Source organism: Pecten maximus, chromosome 2 (assembly GCF_902652985.1).
Source record: "Pecten maximus chromosome 2, xPecMax1.1, whole genome shotgun sequence".
In the NCBI taxonomy this organism is placed as follows: Eukaryota; Metazoa; Mollusca; class Bivalvia; order Pectinida; family Pectinidae; genus Pecten; species Pecten maximus.
In genome coordinates this window covers 51,502,505-51,517,236 of record NC_047016.1, presented here as the reverse complement: position 1 = coordinate 51,517,236, position 14,732 = coordinate 51,502,505, and the positions used below count along the sequence as shown (strand labels likewise).

The 14,732-nt window shown below is 39.5% G+C and overlaps 1 protein-coding gene across 10 annotated transcripts in view; it reads right to left on the bottom strand.

Moving 5' to 3' along the window:
* LOC117322421 (diacylglycerol kinase beta-like) overlaps positions 1–14,732 on the bottom strand; it is a 168,115-nt gene that overhangs the window by 37,760 nt on the left and 115,623 nt on the right. For all 10 annotated transcript variants that reach the window (XM_033877327.1, XM_033877332.1, XM_033877331.1 and 7 more), the window contains 7 exons: positions 12,222–12,371; positions 11,622–11,819; positions 10,773–10,822; positions 10,204–10,278; positions 7,908–8,027; positions 5,036–5,153; positions 3,985–4,073 (listed from right to left, as the gene is read on the bottom strand). In XM_033877327.1, the coding sequence (XP_033733218.1) occupies positions 3,985–4,073; positions 5,036–5,153; positions 7,908–8,027; positions 10,204–10,278; positions 10,773–10,822; positions 11,622–11,819; positions 12,222–12,371 (800 nt within the window). The remainder of the gene's footprint in view (positions 1–3,984; positions 4,074–5,035; positions 5,154–7,907; positions 8,028–10,203; positions 10,279–10,772; positions 10,823–11,621; positions 11,820–12,221; positions 12,372–14,732) is intronic.

Genomic DNA, 14,732 nt, shown 5'->3' with positions numbered 1-14,732 from the left:
TAGTGATGTTGGGTAAAATAGTCTGTCCCATCAAACACGGCTAATTAATTCAGTAAATCTGTATCTAGTTAGAGGCTACTGTAGACTAGTGATGTTGGGTAAAATAGTCTGTCCCATCAAACACGGCTAATTAATTCAGTAAATCTGTATCTAGTTAGAGGCTACTGTAGACTAGTGATGTTGGGTTAAATAGTCTGTCCCATCAAACACGGCTAATTAATTCAGTAAATCTGTATCTAGTTAGAGGCTAGTGTAGACTAGTGATGTTGGGTAAAATAATCTGTCCCATCAAACACGGCTAATTAATTCAGTAAATCTGTATCTAGTTAGAGGCTACTGTAGACTAGTGATGTTGGGTAAAATAGTCTGTCCCATCAAACACGGCTAATTAATTCAGTAAATCTGTATCTCTAAGGTTAGAGGCTACTGTAGACTAGTGATGTTGGGTAAAATAGTCTGTCCCATCAAACACGACTAATTAATTCAGTAAATCTGTATCTCTAAGGTTAGAGGCTACTGTAGACTAGTGATGTTGGGTAAAATAGTCTGTCCCATCAAACACGGCTAATTAATTCAGTAAATCTGTATCTCTAAGGTTAGAGGCTACTGTAGACTAGTGATGTTGGGTAAAATAGTCTGTCCCATCAAACACGGCTAATTAATTCAGTAAATCTGTATCTCTAAGGTTAGAGGCTACTGTAGACTAGTGATGTTGGGTAAAATAGTCTGTCCCATCAAACACGGCTAATTAATTCAGTAAATCTGTATCTAGTTAGAGGCTACTGTAGACTAGTGATGTTAGGTAAAATAGTCTGTCCCATATCAAACACGGCTTATTAATTCAGTAAAACTGTATCTAGTTAGAGGCTACTGTAGACTAGTGATGTTGGGTAAAATAGTCTGTCCCATCAAACACGGCTAATTAATTCAGTAAATCTGTATCTCTAAGGTTAGAGGCTACTGTAGACTAGTGATGTTGGGTAAAATAGTCTGTCCCATCAAACACGGCTAATTAATTCAGTAAATCTGTATCTAGTTAGAGGCTAGTGTAGACTAGTGATGTTGGGTAAAATAGTCTGTCCCATCAAACACGGCTAATTAATTCAGTAAATCTGTATCTAGTTAGAGGCTACTGTAGACTAGTGATGTTGGGTAAAATAGTCTGTCCCATCAAACACGGCTAATTAATTCAGTAAATCTGTATCTAGTTAGAGGCTAGTGTAGACTAGTGATGTTGGGTAAAATAGTCTGTCCCATCAAACACGGCTAATTAATTCAGTAAATCTGTATCTAGGTTAGAGGCTACTGTAGACTAGTGATGTTGGGTAAAATAGTCTGTCCCATCAAACACGGCTAATTAATTCAGTAAATCTGTATCTAGGTTAGAGGCTATGTTACGAGAAGTGTCAGGAAGCTGCCTCTCTAGTTTAAATCTTTTAATCTGAACCTAAGTCAACAATGTTATCAATAATGATGTTACTTGATGTATCATTTTCTTACTCCACTAAACCTGTACCTGGGTTTGAGGCTATATCAGGACTAGTGACATTACTCGATGGAGGCTGCCCAACCAGTATAATTTTCTGACTCCACTAAACCTGTACCTGGGTTTGAGGCTGCCCCACCAGTATAATTTTCTGACTCCACTAAACCTGTACCTGGGTTTGAGGCTGCCCCACCAGTATAATTTTCTTACTCCACTAAACCTGTACCTGGGTTTGAGGCTATATTGGGACTAGTGACATTACTCGATGGAGACTGCCCCACCAGTATAATTTTCTGACTCCACTAAACCTGTACCTGGGTTTGAGGCTGCCTCACCAGTATAATTTTCTTACTCCACTAAACCTGTACCTGGGTTTGAGGCTATATTGGGACTAGTGACATTACTCGATGGAGACTGCCCCACCAGTATAATTTTCTGACTCCACTAAACCTGTACCTGGGTTTGAGGCTGCCCCACCAGTATAATTTTCTTACTCCACTAAACCTGTACCTGGGTTTGAGGCTATATTGGGACTAGTGACATTACTCGATGGAGACTGCCCCACCAGTATAATTTTCTTACTCCACTAAACCTGTACCTGGGTTTGAGGCTATATTGGGACTAGTGACATTACTCGATGGAGACTGCCCCACCAGTATAATTTTCTGACTCCACTAAACCTGTACCTAGGTTTGAGGCTGCCCCACCAGTATAATTTTCTGACTCCACTAAACCTGTACATGGGTTTGAGGCTGCCCCACCAGTATAATTTTCTGACTCCACTAAACCTGTACGTGGGTTTGAGGCTGCCCCACCAGTATAATTCTCAGTCTCCACTAAACCTGTACGTGGGTTTGAGGTTGCCCCACCAGTATAATTTTCTCACTCCACTAAACCTGGATGTTACGACTATAAATGACGTTGTGTTATATACATATACATTCTGTTTTACAATGTATACTGTGAATACAACAACATGCTGTCAAAAGGAGGAAGATAAAATTGCATTAACACAAAAATCTACGATGTTGAAATCTTCATACCTCCGGCTCCCCCTGCGTTTCATGAAAGTAAAATATCACACAGCCAATATAAATGAACTACATGTACACAGAACACAACACTATCTCTTGTGGACTCAATAAGATTAAAAGTACTTCTGATTCCTTTACCCTTCTGATGAATTTTGTTTATTTTACTTTATTTTCAGTATTAGTTAATACAAAGAAATGGACACGTGTGAAATAGACAAAATATTTAAGAATTAAACTGCTTCCTTTGGAAAGTTAATTGTCCTACGATTCTCACAGGATTGCAGAGAAATATTAATGCGAGAATTATAGGGCAGTTTTATATTTATATTTCTGTTTTAAAACCAAATTTTTCTTATATTCAACCTGCAACAGTTTTATTTCGTTCCAAAATAAAATTTGGTGCTGTCAATGGGACCTGTTCTTGTGATGTCATAATTACAGGCGACTAGCACCGGCCAAAAAAAATAGTTCTTAAAAATAAACACAAATGATCTATATAACAATGTATTCACCAATATATTTCACCTTTTAAAGAGAATTACATCAACTGTTGCAAGGTACAACGATCAATCTTTTTTTAATCAGACATAATGTTAGACAAAACAACGTCATTTATTTAAGATGACGTCACAAATACTGTTCTTCATATCACTCCACCAATGGGAACTATGTTAGAATGTTGACCTGATAACTTTTAACTTGTTTGGTAAGGTTATATATTGACGATGCAGAGCAAATGGAAAATATTGAAATATTTCCCATACATATTATATCCCATACATATCTCCCATACATATCTCCCATACAGTTTATCTCCCATACATTATCTCCCATACATTTTGATCTGAACTAAAAATACAAGTCATCAGATTTGAGTTTTGTATGTTAACAAGGAGTCATTGTCTTTCTATTATTTTTGTCCAATTCTGAAATTTAGTTTTCAAATACTACCTTACAGATATGTGCTTCATAGCTTTGTGTTTCGAGTTAATCAAGCACAAAAATTGTAAGAAATTATTATGACAAAATTGTGAGGGATATAAGCTCTATATAAAAGTGTTTTGCTTTGAGACACCAATGGAGGTCTAAAGCTATAGTCAGTAGAAGCCAGGTCAGTGATATAAGTATAAGCAGCTTCATGCTGGAGTTACATAACTCGCACAGTGAGCAGATTGGACAGAAAGTTGTTAAATAAATCAACCTTCCTAATACATATTCTATATGCGTAACATTACCTTTGCTGAAGATTATTTCTTGTGTTACTATTTTATCTACAAATCTTAAGCAATTGCAAAATGTGGGTTTTTAGCTATTTAATTGATTTTAATGAAAGCCTGATAACATCTAGAGATAGACAGATAGGATACATACAGTATGAGAGAGTTGAGATTGATAAATAAGAAGAAGGACAAAGATTTAGGTGGTACAGAAAGCTTGGCTGATGTCACTGTGGGAACAACTTACCTGTGACGTTTTCTTTGACTTGACATAGGTGGTTATACAGGAAGCAGGTGCACGATGTACACATCTCTCATGTACAGTGTATTTACAAACTGAAAAAAGAAGCAATATTTTCTGATGAATGAGGGTAAGGGAATAGATACAATCAATAGTCCGGAACCTAAACACAAATCTTCGTGAAATAGATGTACAAAGGGAGGTTACTCTGTAGGTAGAAGAGCTTGAGAACTAGTCCATTTTCATTTATCCCAATACAAATTGTTGAAGCAGGATTGCTTGTTTGCGAAATGAGGAAGCACCTAGTGGCAGACCCTGACAAAGTTTCCATGGCTTCAATTAACATCTACATCTTCTTAAAGATTTAAACCTGAAATGATTCTTTTGAAAGCAGATGATGCAGTCTGCATAAACAACCATACACCAGGTTTCATTGAAAGACACTGCACCATCCCAACATGACCTTGACCATGTGACCTTGACCTTGAGGTAAGATGTCTAAAACACTATTCTGAGACACTAAATACAAGGCTGTACCTTAAAATAAGTCTGGTAGAGCACAACACACATGTACATAGATGTGTAACAGGAGAGGAGAAAATGTAGCGGCCAGACCGGGGTTCGAACCCGGGACCTCCGAACACTAGCCGGATGCTCTACCAATTGAGCTACCTGGTCATCGATGTTCGACCCAGTCCAGTCCCGCTACACACCTCCCTCCTTTTTTCCAAGTCTTCGCCCTCGAAGACACACGAGACCCTTATACCACCACCGTGGGTATTTTAGTTGGGCGCCAATTTGTAACAGGAGAGGAGAAAATGTAGCGGCCAGACCGGGGTTCGAACCCAGGACCTCCGAACACTAGCCGGATGCTCTACCAATTGAGCTACCTGGTCACCGATGATCGACCCAGTCCAGTCCCGCTACAGATGAACAGTCAGACAGACAGACAGACAGACGAACAGTCAGACAGACGGACTGACAACACTATAATATGACCCACTTTGATGTGGTATAAAAGATCTGTGTGCCAAAACCTACTAGTAGATTAACTTACATGTACAACACAATCCCTGCTTGCCCAGCCCCACCAGTAGGTTGAGACAAAGATTACAGTAGGCAGGCTTATTGAAATGCTTCAGCCTCCAGGTGTGGTTCCCATCATCTTTTACATTCTGTGCACAGAACAAAAATAAAATTGTGGTCAAGCACAATGATATAGTGGTGTCCAGCTAATGTCCACTTCATTAGGTGATGAGTGTTAATCTACGTAGACAGATTGATATACATTGTATATTTCTTATTATCTATGAGTTTCAAGGAAACACATACCAGATTATTTGTATGTAATACATTTTACTAATTTTCTTTAAATAGTTTTACTTTTTAACATTTTTGACTGCTCACAGATTTAATTGTAGAATAAGCTACCAACTGTTAGACTGTAGGAATATTCCTGCCAACAAGTTGAAGGGAAATTTCCAACAGTAGATTGAGGAGAATTTACCACGACAATGTTGAAGGCAAATTCCCATCAGAATGCCGAAGAGAAGTTCCCAAAGTCATGATTAAGCGAAATTACTACTTCTAGACTGAAGGGAAATTCCCTCTTCTAGACTGAAGGGAAATTCCCACTTCTAGACTGAAGGGTAATTCCCTCCTCTAGACTGAAGTGAAATTAATTCCCTCTTCAAGACAGAAGGGAAATTACCTCTTCTATACTGAAGGGAAATTCCCACTAATAGGCAGAAGGGAAATACCAATTATCCTGGACTAAGTATTTGGGAAAGGTAAACTATTTTAAACTATTATTGCAAAATCTGTTCACAACTTAAGATTATTTTTCATGGAGGTAGCTGGCACATACTATATACGAAGTGTTGTAATCAAAACAAATAAAATGTGATACAAACTTAATAATACAAAGCAAGAAATAGTCTTTGAAAATCATCATTTATTAAAACATTACAACAAAAACATCAAGAATAACTAGTGGTTGATTTTATTTATTCTTTTTTATATGAAGAATAGTTCATGAAATTTGATCTGACAAATATTAATTCCTACCCATATATTTATTTTCCAAATTTCTGAACTGATCATTTTTCTAAACTTGTCTGTTTTAACCTAAAATTTCATATTCATTTTACTTAAATTTGGATAAACTGTAAGAATAATTAACAATAATTTTAATGTAATATGTGGTCATTAATGAAGAATGGACAATGAAAATATCATTAAACTGCAATTTCCGCCACAAAACAACATAACAGGAATTGTAAGAAGGGTTACAACAAAGTGAAAGAAAGGTAAAAAGCAGGAAGTGTAAAAAAGGTAATTCTATAATGATGTGAAAAGACAATTCTATAATAACCCAACAGGAAGTATGAGAAGGACAACTCTATAATGACACAACAGGAAGTATGAGAAGGACAACTCTATAATGACCTAACAGGAAGTATGAGAAGGACAACTCTATAATGACACAACAGGAAGTATGAGAAGGACAACTCTATAATGACACAACAGGAAGTATGAGAAGGACAACTCTATAATGACCTAACAGGAAGTATGAGAAGGACAACTCTATAATGACACAACAGGAAGTATGAGAAGGACAACTCTATAATGACACAACAGGAAGTATGAGAAGGAAAACTCTATAATAACCTAACAGGAAGTATGAGAAGGACAACTCTATAATGACCTAACAGGAAGTATGAGAAGGACAACTCTATAATGACACAACAGGAAGTATGAGAAGGACAACTCTATAATGACCTAACAGGAAGTATGAGAAGGACAACTCTATAATGACACAACAGGAAGTATGAGAAGGACAACTCTATAATGACACAACAGGAAGTATGAGAAGGACAACTCTATAATGACCTAACAGGAAGTATGAGAAAGACATCTATATAATGATATACACATATATAAAGTTCCAAAATACATAAATCACTAATGACTTCATCTTCTTTAATTTCAATGTTTAATATTTTAACTAAAAACTCTAAATAAACTACATATTGTGGTTGTTGCAAGTGATTTGTATTAAACATGCTTTAAGAAATATCAAGGTATCTCCAAACACCAAACTGAAAAGAAACCACTTGTGTTTTTTGTTTTGTTTTTTGTTTAGTTTAAGTTGTGTGTTTAACGTGACTGAATATCTAAGCATGCAATCCCCCATTTCAATACTCACTATACCACTCTCTGCATTAGAACAAGACTATGTCACAGGTGACTCCATGTAAAGACTCAAAGATCTTATGAGTTCTTCAGCAATGTTACACATTATTCTGGTAAACCTATTTACCAATCACAGGTCCAGAAGATCAAGGAGGATTAAGTCACAGAGGCAAGGCATAGTAGAACAAGGGGGGATAACTCACTGAGTCGAGACCTAGTAGAACAAGGAAGAGATAACTCACCGAGTCGAGACCTAGTAGGACCAGGGGGGATAACTCATAGAGTCGAGACCTAGTAGGACCAGAGGGGATAACTCATAGAGTCGAGACCTAGTAGAACAAGGAGGAGATAGTTCACCGAGTCGAGACCTAGTAGGACCAGGGGGGATAACTCATAGAGTCGAGACCTAGTAGAACAAGGAGGAGATAGTTCACCGAGTCGAGACCTAGTAGGACCAGCGGAATTACTAACCGAGTCGAGACCTAGTAGAACAAGGGAGGATAACTCACCAAGTCAAAACCTAGTAGGACCAGGGTGGATTACTAACCGAGTCGAGACCTAGTAGGACCAGCGGAATTACTAACCGAGTCGAGACCTAGTAGGACCGGCGGAATTACTAACCGAGTCGAGACCTAGTAGGACCGGCGGAATTACTAACCGAGTCGGGACCTAGTAGAACAAGGGGGGATAACTCACCAAGTCAAAACCTAGTAGGACCAGGGTGGATTACTCACCGAGTCAAGACCTAGTAGAACAAGGAGGGGTATCGTGGTCATTCCTCCTCTCTTCCACTCCTCTAGTGTGACAGTGCCATCAGAGTCGTAGTCTATCTCTACCATCATGTCCTGTAAAATCTGCAGACAACAAAACATTACAGGTCTTTAAATCAGAGTAGCTCTAGGATGTCCCAAAACCTGACAAGGTCAAGAAAGTCCCAGAACCTGACCAGGTCAAGAAAGTCCAAAAACTGGTCTGACCAGGTCAAGAAAGTCCCAAAACCTGACCAGGTCAAGGATGTCCCAGAATCTGACAAGGTCAAGGATGTCCCGAATCTGACCAGGTCAAGGATGTCCCAGAATCTGACAAGGTCAAGGGTGTCCCAGAACCTGACAAGGTCAAGGGTGTCTCAAAAGCTGACAAGGTCAAGGGTGTTCCAAAAGCTGACCAGGTCAAGGTAGTCCAAAACTGGTCTGACCGGGTCAAGGATACCCCAAAATCTGACCAGGTCAAGGGTGTCCCAAAATCTGACATGGTCAAAAATGTGTCCAAAACCTGACATGGTCAAGGATGTCCCAAAACCCAACATGGTCAAGGATGGACAAAACCCAACATGGTCAAATATGTCCCAAAACCCAACATGGTCAAATATGTCTCAAAACCCAACATGGTCAAGGATGTCTCAAAACCTGACATGGTCAAGGATGGACAAAACCTGACATGGTCAAGGATGTCCCAAAACCCAACATGGTCAAGGATGTCTCAAAACCTGACATGGTCAAGGATGTCTCAAAACCTGACATGGTCAAGGATGTCTCAAAACCTGACATGGTCAAGGATGTCCCAAAACCTGACATGGTCAAGGATGGACAAAATCTGACATGGTCAAATATGTCCCAAAACCCAACATGGTCAAGGATGTCTCAAAACCTGACATGGTCAAGGATGTCCCAAAACCCAACATAGTCAAGGATGGACAAAACCTGACATGGTCAAATATGTCCCAAAACCCAACATGGTCAAGGATGGACAAAACCTGACATGGTCAAATATGTCCCAAAACCCAATATGGTCAAGGATGCCTCAAAACCTGACATGGTCAAGGATGTCCCAAAACCCAACATGGTCAAGGATGGACAAAACCTGACATGGTCAAATATGTCCCAAAACCCAACATGGTCAAGGATGTCCCAAAACCTGGCATGGTCAAATATGTCCCAAAACCTGACATGGTCAAATATGTCCCAAAACCTGACATTTTTTTATGGTCAAGGATGTCTCAAAACCCGACATGGTCAAGGATGGACAAAACCTGACATGGTCAAATATGTCCCAAAACCTGGCATGGTCAAATATGTCTCAAAACCTGACATGGTCAAGGATGGGCAAAACCCAACATGGTCAAGGATGGACAAAACCTGACATGGTCAAATATGTCTCAAAACTTGACATGGTCAAGGATGGACAAAACCTGACATGGTCAAATATGTCCCAAAACCCAACATGGTCAAGGATGGACAAAACCTGACATGGTCAAATATGTCTCAAAACCTGACATGGTCAAGGATGGACAAAACCTGACATGGTCAAATATGTCCCAAAACCCAACATGGTCAAGGATGTCCCAAAACCTGGCATGGTCAAATATGTCCCAAAACCTGACATGGTCAAATATGTCCCAAAACCTGACATTTTTTTATGGTCAAGGATGTCTCAAAACCCGACATGGTCAAGGATGTCCCAAAACCCAACATGGTCAAGGATGGACAAAACCTGACATGGTCAAGGATGGACAAAACCTGACATGGTCAAATATGTCCCAAAACCCAACATGGTCAAGGATGTCCCAAAACCTGACATGGTCAAGGATGTCCCAAAACCTGACATGGTCAAGGATGGACAAAACCTGACATGGTCAAATAGACAAAACCTGACATGGTCAAATCTGTCCCAAATCCCACCATGGTCAAGAACATTCAAAACATTGTAGGATAAAAATGTATTATTTCACATTTCCAAAAAAGGACGCCTGGTACATAATATACCAGCTTTTTAGAATTTTTATCAACACTGTATACATTTTAAGCCCAAAAGAATATTAATAGACATTTATCGAAGTTTTGTAAAGTAAATTTACTGAAATTTTCTCAAATTTACCAATTCAATGACATCAGTGAATCACTAAATATTTGTTCTACCTCTTTAGAAGCAATGTACCCTGGATCTGGAAATATTCCGTATTCAATATTCATACAAATCAAATATGGAAGGATGTGATTAATGATGCTGGCTCCAGTCCTGGTTAATACTCACAGGTTTGAGCTCGGACACATCCCAACCAAGGTACTCAGCCACAGACATCATCTGGTTAACAATGGCATCCAGCTCCTACAAAACAAGTCTACACCAGTTAGATCATGATTTTGTACATTATAAGTAACAAGGGTACCTGATCATACAGATAGACTATCAGTTTCTTTTCTTATCTGTTGATATGGTTTTTATTAGTTCTTGGAAAATCTAAAATGAATTTTATTTTTCACCTGTAATCCTCAAGATATTAATAAACAATTAAACATCATGAGTCTCATCAATTCTTTTGTATTATCTATGAAAACTAATACTCAAAGTACAAGATTTTTTTTTCTAATTTATTCAAAATAATTTCATGTTGTATGTAGAGAAAGGAGAAAACTGTTTTATCTGGGAAGGGAGATAACTCTATTTTATCTAAGGAAGGAAAATAAATGTGTTGTATCAAGGTAAAGAAGATATGGCTCTAATTGTTCCATCTCAAAATGGAGATTTTTTGTGATAAATATTAAGGGGAGATAACATGATTTGGTCCAGTGAAGGGAGATAACCCTGTTGTATCTACTTACACTTGAGTCCAGCAGGCCATTACCATCAGCATCATACAGACGGAACATGACTGAAACATTGAATGTCACGACATTATACATACACCTGATCACTCCAATTGTTACCTTCAGTATGATCAAGTCTGCTGACCATGGGCCTTATATATGGTATCACGTATTCATAAGTATTATTACAATGTCAGAAGAATATAATAGCAAGAAAATACAACCACTGAAAATATCTGCTACAGCATATAATATCAACAATGTTCAACATATTCATCTTAACTCATCATTGAACCACATATTCTCTAGTTGAATGTGAATATATAAAGATTAATTAAATCTATATAGGTTATATGTGACCAAGGAGGCACAGGTCCAATATTGTACATCAAGTTAATATGGTGTATGCATCGTCAACTAAGAGTTGCCTCCCCTTGGCTATGATAGGGCAGACTCAGGCCTCAGTTCATTGATGTATATTCCACATATTGATGTGTTTGTTATACCACTATTTGTTCCCCTAACTATCTTCCAACTGGACTGACAGCTAGGAGCCAGAGGTCCACCACATATGTGTGTGGCTCGTCATTATTTACACAAGCATGACTCTGGAGTATAGGGGCCGCGGTGGCCGAGTGGTTAAGGTGTACTGACACTTTATCACTAGCCCTCCACCACTGGGTTGCGAGTTCGAAACCTACCTGGGGCAGTTGCCAGGTACTGACCGTAGGCTGGTGGTTTTTCTCTGGGTACTCCGGCTTTCCTCCACCTCCAAAACCTGGCACGTCCTTAAATAACCCTGGCTGTTAATAGGACGTCAAACAAAAACAAACCAAACCAAACCAAACTTTGGAGTATACTTACACTCAAGCTTGTCCTCGGGTCGGCCAGCCTCCAGGAGAGACAGGTAGCACACTAGGTCCTTCAAATATATATGGCCGGACTTGATGTCGGCGCTGGTCGACCTGTTACGTACAGACTTGAGTTCCACAGCAGTACTGGCCCGCAGTAGGCTGGAATTGGACTGTCGCACCCAGGGGTCAATGGAGTCCATTGAGTGACCTGTCAAACACAAACCTGCTTCATGTCATAAACAGTTAGGTGTTCTCAACAACAGACGAAAGCGCTCTTGTCAACTTTGTACTTTTCTGTAGTAGTAAACTGTATACCTTGATTGTGGTTGTCTCTTGGGGAGAAAACTTTGTTAGGGAAGGAGTATAGGAGAAGGTTTTCTTTCTAGCTCAGACTGTGAAAATTTCTCTTTAACATAGTGGTAGTGATAAACTTGGAGAGTAAGTCTTTGTTAGTTCCATACATGACAAGTTATTTTGAGGTATTACCTCTACATATATACTATTAATCAATTGAATTAGCTGGCAGTGAGTAACTAATGCCAGTGAGTGACTAATTAAATGATGTGTGTTATATCGAGGCTGTAATAACAAGGATCGTCATTAAACATACCATTGTGCTGTGTCTGGACACTGTGGTTGGATTTCTTTGAGGATGAGCGTGAATGGTTGATGCCCTCCGAGGCGGGGTCAGTTTCCCCTGGAGCTTTTTCCGTCCCCGGATTGTTTGTTACAGAGGGATGGGTCGATGTAGATGCCGACCCTACAAGAATTTAGATATAAAGTATGGTCATCATTTACAAATTATTTCTGACATTTCACTTGAGCATTCTTTCCAGTACATGTATCAACAATTTTCAAGAAAATATTTTTTGAATTCTATACAGGTGGTTCTTTTTGCTATTAATTCTCAAAATAAATGCCAGAATTCTCTGATTTTCCTTAGCAAATCCAATGGCTCTGTATCATGTTTATAGGAAACAATGGATTGGTAAGTGGGCAGGACAAAAACGTAGGCCCTGTATCATGTATATAGACCATAGATAGCATCAGGCAAAGATGAAAATACAGGCCCTGTATCATGTATATAGACACTAGATAGCATCAGGCAATGATAAAAATACAGGCCCTGTATTATGCATATAGACACTAGATTTGCAACACAGATAAAAATAAGGGCCCTGCATCATATACATGTATATGGACCATAGATTTGCAACAGGGCAAGATGAAAGTACAGGCCCTGCATCATGTATATAAGAGACGATAGATTTGTAACTGCGCAAGATGAAAATACACAGGAACTTAATGTAAATACCAACAAGTACGAGACTGAGGGTATTTCTTCCGTAGCTGAGCAGGTAAACATACTTACCGGGTATATGTTAGTACACACACACACTTTCCCAACTCAAACATACACAAGTATATAAATCAATAGTCTCACTGACTCATTGTTTTCAAGCACAAAATAGTGGAACCTCACCTCAACTGAATGACTACATTCGAAAAGCTAAAATTACACTTCCATTGTCAATAACAGTAGGGCATTATACTAAGGTTTTAATGTGGTAAATAATAGTCACCATCAATTAACATTTATTAAGGCCAAGATGAAAAACAAAATTATTTATACGGTTTGTTATCAAAAAGAGCAATGTAAAAAAACAACATTTTCTTCAATCATATAAATGTAAACCAGTGAGGTTCCAATGTATTTTGTATAAAAGTAATTCCATGATCGTTCAGTGTTACGTGTAGAAACAGCTTATATTTTCTGTATACAAATTAAAATACACACAAAGCTAAAACTCATTTCTCTGGTAAAATATATACAAATAATTATGGCCAACCATATCCTTCCAGTCATGAATACAACCTTACTGATTTGTAACACAGTAATATATACCTATACTACAAAGGGCCTACAATCACATTTTTCCATACTCGTGTTTGGAGCAAATTAATGACCTTCTTTTGGCCAGAGGTCGGATCACCCCTGAATTACTTGCTGCCCTTGAAACACTCAGATAAATTACCTCTGCAAGGGCTCCTTAAACAACCCCTGTTGATGACATCAAACTGTCTATCTCCCCTTGACCAACACTTCCATGGCACTGACCCTGCATTGTCTCCCCTTGGTAACCAAGCCGACCCAAGGAAGAACCTCCCTTATGTCAGTATCCTTGCATTACCTCCCCTGGGTCACCATCCCTGGTTTACCTCCCCTGGGTCACCATCCCTGGTTTACCTCCCCTGTGTCACCATCCCTGGTTTATCTCCCCTGTGTCACCATCCCTGGACCACCGTCCTTGGTTCAGCTCCTCTTGACAACCATCCCTCAATCACCACCCCTGACCAGTATCCACCTCCCCTTGGGCACTGGATTACCTCTCCTGGACCACAATACCTGATTACCATCCCTGAGCCAATATATCCTTACATTACCTCCACTGGACTACCATCCTGGATTACCTGCCCTGGACCACAATCCTTACCTATACTGGACTACCATCCTGGATTACCTCCCCTGGACCAATATCCTTACATTACCTCCACTTGACTTCCATCCTGGATGACCTCCCCTGGACCTCTATCCTTACCTATACTGGACTACAATCCTGGATTACCTCCCCTGGGCCACTATCCTTAAATTACCTCCACTGGGCTACCATCCTGGATGACCTCCCCTGGACCACTATCCTTACCTATACTGGACTACCATCCTGGATGACCTCCCCTGGACCACTATCCTTACATTACCTCCCCTGGACTACCATCCTGGATGACCTCCCCTGGACCACTATCCTTACCTATACTGGACTACCATCCTGGATGACCTCCCCTGGACCACTATCCTTACATTACCTCCACTTGACTACCATCCTGGATGACCTCCCCTGGACCACAATCCTTACATTACCTCCACTTGACTACCATCCTGGATGACCTCCCCTGGACCTCTATCCTTACTTTACCTCCACTTGACTACCATCCTGGATTACCTCCCCTGGACCACTATCCTTACTTTACCTCCACTTGACTACCATCCTGGATTACCTCCACTGGACCACTATCCTTACTTTACCTCCACTGGACTACCATCCTGGATGACCTCCCCTGG